The 7090-nt window shown below is 36.0% G+C and overlaps 1 protein-coding gene across 1 annotated transcript in view; it reads left to right on the top strand.

The window, feature by feature from the left end:
• Nucleotides 1–4950, top strand: part of LOC129891476 (peptidyl-prolyl cis-trans isomerase CYP28, chloroplastic) — a 4967-nt gene extending 17 nt beyond the window's left edge. The window contains exons 1-2 of the mRNA XM_055966856.1: nucleotides 1–752; nucleotides 4617–4950. The exon at nucleotides 1–752 is cut by the window's left edge and continues 17 nt beyond it. Of these exons, the coding sequence (XP_055822831.1) occupies nucleotides 56–752; nucleotides 4617–4825 (906 nt within the window). The 5' untranslated portion in view covers nucleotides 1–55 and the 3' untranslated portion in view covers nucleotides 4826–4950. The remainder of the gene's footprint in view (nucleotides 753–4616) is intronic.
• Nucleotides 4951–7090: the final 2140 nt, after the last annotated feature.

The following is a 7090-nucleotide window of genomic DNA, read 5'->3' as shown; positions in this document are numbered from 1 at the left end:
CTAATCTTCTCAAACTCTCTATTACTCTTCTCCACCACCATGCTCCGTCGTCATCATGGGCTGTTCCGCCACCCTCCTCCCTACTCCTCCTTATGTCCGCCGTCACTCCACCTCCCCCTGCCCCTCCCTTTCTTCCCCCCACATCAACCGCCGGAACCTCCTCTTCCTTTCCACCACACTCACATTTCCCACCACCATTTCCATCTCCACCTCCGTCGCCGCCCCACCGCCGCCACCGGACATCACCATCACCGAACGAGTCTTCTTAGACTTCAGCATATGCCCTAATTACTTCACAAACAGGAATCTCGGCGATGATCTCTCCAATTGCGCCGATTCTGAACCAATCGGTCGACTAGTTCTAGGGCTTTACGGTAACCTAGTTCCGATTACTGTTTCAAATTTCAAAGCTATGTGTACTGGTTCGTCTGGATCGACTTATAAGGGTACTTTGGTCCAGAAAATTTTTCCTGGTCAGTTTTTTATGGCGGGGAGACAAGGGAGGAGAGATAAAGGAGAAGTGAAACCACCATTGAAGTTAATTAGGAATGTAGAGTCAATTGAATCTAAAGCTTTTCTTTTGGAACATTCTAGAGCTGGAATTGTTTCATTGCCTTTATCTGAGAATGATGATGATGATGATCTTAAGCTGAATCCAAATTATCATAATGTGGAGTTTTTGATTACTACTGGACCTGGTCCTTGTCCTCAGCTTGATAGCAAGAATATTGTTTTTGGAACTGTTCTTGAAGGTGAGTCCTCAATATCTGCAAATTTATCTACTTTACAGTCTCTCTACCTCTTGAGCCGAGCCAGGGGTAAGTATTGCGTACTGTCTACCTTCCCCAGACCCCACTTTGTAGGACTATACTGGCTATGTCATTGTTGTTATTGTTGTACACTGACGATGTAAATGGTTTTTATCTATTAGTCTATTTTTTAATGTATTGTAGAAGGTAGCATGCCTTATATTCGAGTTAATTATCTCGATTGTTATGGACAATTACCATAGTTATTTTTTAGGTGATTGAACACTTAAGTTAATCCCACTACAGTCCTCCATCTTATGTACACTGAAAATGTAATGAGTGTTTACATATTAGTCTATTTTAACCTGTTGTAGAAGGTAGCATGCCTTATATTCAAGTTAGTAGTTTCAAATTTTGTGGAAAATTATTGTAGTTATCTTTTAGGCGACCATAGTGTAAAATATCTTTTACATTGTCAGTTTGTAGAAGTTGAACACTTGAGTTAATCACACTATACTCTACTGTACCAACTGAGCTAACATTGGGAGACTTATACTCTTCTAGTTGGCATATATGCATGTTTAGTGTAAAAGGGTGCTTCGGGCATCGTGTTTGTCACTGTTGTGACAAACTAAATATTTGCTCAAGAAAATGTTAACTTGCTAGTTGAAAAGAGATCTTCACCTTTAGATATTTGTAAGGAAAACTGTCGTGGTTCTCTCCATCTGATCGATAGTAAGAGCCAATACCTTTATGTGCCTATCTACCCTGCTAAAGAAGATCGATGCAAAGGTTAAATAGAGGTATATTTTATTGGAGAAATACAGAGGAACAAGGATACTTCCAGAGTTATCTCTTTTATTGAGTAATGGGCCTAATAAAGCTGGATGGATAGAATATCCATATAGTTGACCCCAAGTAATTTGGAATTGAGGCATAGTTGATTGATCATATGGATATGAAATAGTTCTAGACTAGAATCAGTCTATGACTTTGCTATTGTGTCGTTCACTTTGAGGTCCTTTATTACTTTAATGATATAAAATTCGAAGTCGTTTTCTTTACTTAGTAAAGAATTTATTTTCAAGCAAAAATCGCACATATCATCCCTGATGTATCAAAGTTTGTTCATTGTGTCTTTTGGTTAAGTGATTAAAGACTTCACTTTCAATGGTTCAATCAAAAAAAGTATTCCCTCGGTTTCAATTTGTTTATCTTTACGTTCCTTTTTAGTCTGTTTCAAAATTATTGTATCTTTACTTTCTTTGGCAATCTTTAATTTGAACTTTCCACCTGGCATGGTTAAGACCACAAAATTAAAGGACATTTTGGTACATTTTACCTATCTTTAGTTTAAGACGCAAGATTCAAAAGTCTTCTTTACTTTCTTAAACTCTGTGTCAAATCAAAATCAGACAAACAAATTGAAACAGATGGAGTATTATAATAGATGTCCAAGGCACTGTAAACCTTGGACTATCTCAAACTTTGTTGTCTGTGTTTAAAATAGATTTTTTTCATCTCCTATCCTTTTAACCATCATTTCTGCTGCTCAAACCAATAACAGAGGCACCTCAGTCTTTTGGAAACAGCCGTAAGGTCTGGGTACACTATGTTGTTGTTGTTGTTGTTGGACGAAACTTTTATTAACCACCTAAGACAATATGCCAGATATGTAAACTTGAAACTGTATCAAGCAGTTAGGGACAAATGATGACCAAAGAATGGCATGTCAGCGAAATGTTTGCAAGTTCTGCTTTTGCTGTTAGCTACTAGAAAAATTGAAAAAAATTCAGAGGGATAACATGTCTCAACATTGACACTACCAAACATGGCAACCTAGGTAATGAAAAATAGTAGGAAAGGAAATATTTAGTCAACTTCAGCTCGTTCCTAGCAGTTGTTAGATTGAAGCAAAGTGTAGGTCACACATGAATAAGTAGGCAAAGTATATAGATATACCTAGGAATATGAAAATGGAAGGGGAAAAGCAATATCTTTCTAATCTCAGCTCGAAGCAGTAAATTAATGAAGAATAACTAAAAGGAGAGAATTCCTTCTGGAACTAAAATTTATACAGATGAAAGGAAAGGATGTAGTGGACTAATATGAGACTGGAAAGTTAAGAAATAAAGGTTCTCTAGGCACAAAAAAGGGAGTAAATTAAGAAATGCAGAAAAAGAGAGGAATTAGCTGAAAATTGAAGTAGGAAAGGGTAGTAGAGTAGCAGCAAGAAGGGAAAATTACAGGAGGGGAAGGTGGGGGAGGATGCAAGAGAAATCTGGCAAAATTTTGCATTTTCTTTATTAATTCTAAATCGGTACGTATCCATCTCTAGCAAAGAGAACATATGCTTATAGCATTTAACTTTTAGACACCAATAGAGCAAGGTGTGCAGCTTTCTTAAAAATCAAAAAAAAGTTAAATTGTCCATAGTAGCTTTAGATTGGGTATCTGGAAAAAAGATAAGCAACCTTCTATGATCAATTAAACTAAACTAATACCTTTTTGTCAGTGTGTAATATATGTATAATGTAATTCATGATTATATGGGGTGGGGCGTGTGCGTAATGACTTTCTTTGGTCGCTGATGATGGCTGCATTAGATGCTGATTGACTTGCAGAAGATCAATAGTATATCATGTAGTGCCATTTAAATAACCGGCTTTTAGTGAGTTGATCAAGACTGTAAGAGAAGTTGAAGTTTACCTCGAGTTTTCAAGTCTCCTGCATGATTTAGCTCGCAGTAAAGACACTTGTGGGTGTTTAGGCTTGTTTGATACAATCCAGACTGAACATATTGTGTGCAATTAGGACTTATTAGATAAATGTTTTTTCAAGTTAAATATTAACCTGCTGCTTAATATGGGATTGTGTTCTACCAGGTCAAAATAGGTAAAGAAATTGAAGGAACAAACATGATGCAAACAAATGCATAAATCGAGATTTTTCTTTCCCAATAGTTAAGGCAAACAGAACTTTTACGGAGTCGGTTTGATTTTGAAAACTAGATAATACTAACACCGACTGAGAAGACCTTACCTACAGGCTACAGCATAGAACAAATATTGCTGAATAGTTTTGTGGCCTGGTGATATTAGAAGTTGTTCACACACCATCTTAACTAGTCAATTCACCTATATGTGTCTTTGTGTTGCTCTGTTGTTGTGCAGTAGATATTGCTGTGGCAGGTATATAATTGTCAGTTGTAGACAGGGATCAAGTCTTGCTCTCTATTATTTGGTCAACCATGTTATAGAGAAAAGTAGGACGAGAAACTATGCAGATTCTTGTTAAAGAAAGACTAATGTAAAAGGTTGTGGTCTGAACATGCTGTGATGTGGGTTTAATTCACATCTGTGAACAGTGGAAAACTATGCTTTCAACTTTAGTTTCCACAAGGTTTCGATGAGCAAAACAAGAGTAGAGAGTCGTCCTAGTGGAAGGACCCTTCACGGCTTCACCTTCAACCATGAGATTTGGAGTTTGAGTCTCCAAGAGGAAAAGAAGGAAAAACTCTTGTTCACCCTGGGAATGGGTATTATGAGGATGGGATTCCATATAAAAAAAACAAAACTAATGAAGACCTTTTTGGATGGTACAAAAAGACCCTATGCTTCAGAAGGGAGAAACGAAAGAAATAAAGAATGATTAGTTCCTAGCTGGAGGTGCACAACAATTTTGGCTAAAGATATATGTGCAGCAAAAACACTGCATTGTATACTAAAAGTAACGCGCCTCTACTTTGTGTACTATCACAACTTTCTTCAGAGTTACTAACATGAAAATTACATGCTGAAACAGTATCCGTCTATGCATGTCAAAAACTTACTTCTTTTTTTAATTTTTTCTTGGACTGTACTGCAGGTTTGGATATTGTGACAACTATAGCTTCCATCCCCACTTACAAACCATCTGAAAATATTCGACAATATAACGATTTTGCTGAACTTATTGGAGATGGAAGAGCCAAAACTGCTCGCGCAATCTGGAATAAGCCACTTAAGACTGTTTATATCAGTGATTGTGGAGAACTCAAAGTAGCAAAGCCTACACTTTCTCCTAGCCTACCTTGATATGTTCAGGTTCCTCATTTTATTTCCATATACACATTGTTACCATGACTTGTAAAGAATCCTCATTTCTGTATGTTACATTGAGAGAAGAGGATTTACATAATGCAGAGCTGTTAAATTGAGAAGTCCCCATATGTTCGAAGGTAATTTTGGCAGTCAAAATAAAAAGAGGGACAATGGGATTTAATTTGCATGCAACTATGTTCGTTTCTGGTGTTGAACTGAGTTTGAAAGTTTTGCAAAAACACCTCAAACAAACAGAGATGCAAAAACTAAAAGATTCAAAGACTATTTTTGATAAAAATTCAACCAAATGATACCTAAAAGTTTGGGTTGGGGGGTGGCATGTTCAATTAGATTGATGAACTTCTTTCTTATACACAAACAGAGACTTTCTTGAAGAGGATAAACCAGGATCTAAATACCAAGTTGTGCATCTTCAACACACACGCGTAGTCGTTTTGCCACCTATTAAGAGAATAGGTCCCAAAAAATGGTCTGTATCTCATCGTCTTATACCTGCTAACATGTAAGAACCAGTAGAAAGGATTTTGACTCCCTTCCCTAGATAAGAAGCAGAACACGCCATCACCTACAACATTTCTTCAACGGATGACATCGTTGTATGCTCCACTTTTGTTGCCCATGTTATATACATGGTGGGGAGAGGAGAGTAGTCAAGGGGAGCATGTCCCATAAAGTGAGTTGATCCTTCTCAATGTCCATTTGGGCTTTATGGTAATGGACCAAGCCATGGAGATAGTTCTACTCATCTAGATGCAGGCCCAAGCCCTTGACAAGATATTACCAAAACTACAATTTTCACTTTCAAAAAATGAGATAGAGTTGGATTGTCTAAGATATAAACAAAAAAATAAAGAAAAAGATTTTAATCTCGATTTCACAGTCAGACAGGTTTATACCATTACGCTCATGAACAGAATTTTAGCTTGAGTCTACCTTCATACAGCTTTTTTAGTCAGACAGGTTTATATCATTACACTCACGAACAAAATTTTAGCTTGAGTCTACCTTCATACACCTTTGTTACTCTATATATTGACAATGTAAAAAATAAATGTAATTTAAGATGTAATAGCATGTTATCTAATGTTTAAAAAGGACAGCTCGGTGCACTAAGGCTTTCGCTATGCGCAGAGTCCGGAAAAGGACCTGACCACAAAGATCTAATGTTTATCGTAGATATTTATTACATGTATGATTTATATAACTTAAACTCGAAAAATTAATTAAGAAAAAAGGATAAGCAAAGCAAGCTCCCTACCCCTACGCTATTAGAAAAAGTTAAATGAGGTAAGCAAATATAAAGGGCATCTAAAATTTCAAGTTGACAAAGTCAACTACACTACTCCTAAGATTCATGGATTTTTATTTTTTTGTTTTTTTGGCCGAAAGCAAATTCTTTTCTCACACGTGATAAGTGATTGACCAATGAACAAAAAATAAAAGTCCAAATTCCATTTTTCTTCCACGCAATCACTTATAACATTGTGGTTCAAGACTTAACACCACATCTTATGTTCCAATTTCACTCACTCTAACAACATATGGTAATAATTTCATAAATTGTCACTCTTAACTTTTACTTTACAACACGAAAGTCACTACAACATTAGTTCTATAACCAAAAAATCACTCAATCTTACCTAAACATCACAAAAATCATTATATTTTTATAATAAAAAATCACTCAGTTTTGTTTAAACTATATAGAAAAGTTACTAGGAGAAAACAAATGTGATTTTTTTTTAGTAACTTTGATATAGTAAAGTAAAAGTTAAGTGGATACAGAAGATAGTAATATTAGTAGATGTCAATTCTTCTTTCATTTTGCAAAATTGGCTAATTTGGAGAGAATGAAATGTATCCAAGATTGTAAACAAACAATGATTCATTCAAGAAAGTAGTAGTAGTAATAGTAGTTGAAGTCATTTCAAAAAATTTAATAAGGAAATTTCCTATTACACAAAACCATGCTTGATTGGGTGGGTAGGGTGGGGGGTTGGGGTCCATAAAGCTAAAAAGATGTTTCATTATGATGATGATAAAGGGATAAGATTTCACAAGTACAACATAAAGGGGACCACTGACACTTGCCTATACCAAAGTCTAATTGAAAAATAAAAAAGAGAGGTCCCCAAAAGGCAAATCCCTATTTGTGTACAAGCAATAAGAGAGAAGGACCACAAGCCCAAAAATCAAGCATGCCTTCAACTTGGTGATCAATCATCTGAACCTGTCTCA

Source organism: Solanum dulcamara, chromosome 6 (assembly GCF_947179165.1).
Source record: "Solanum dulcamara chromosome 6, daSolDulc1.2, whole genome shotgun sequence".
Taxonomy (NCBI): Eukaryota; Viridiplantae; Streptophyta; class Magnoliopsida; order Solanales; family Solanaceae; genus Solanum; species Solanum dulcamara.
This window is presented reverse-complemented; position numbering and strand designations above follow the sequence as displayed.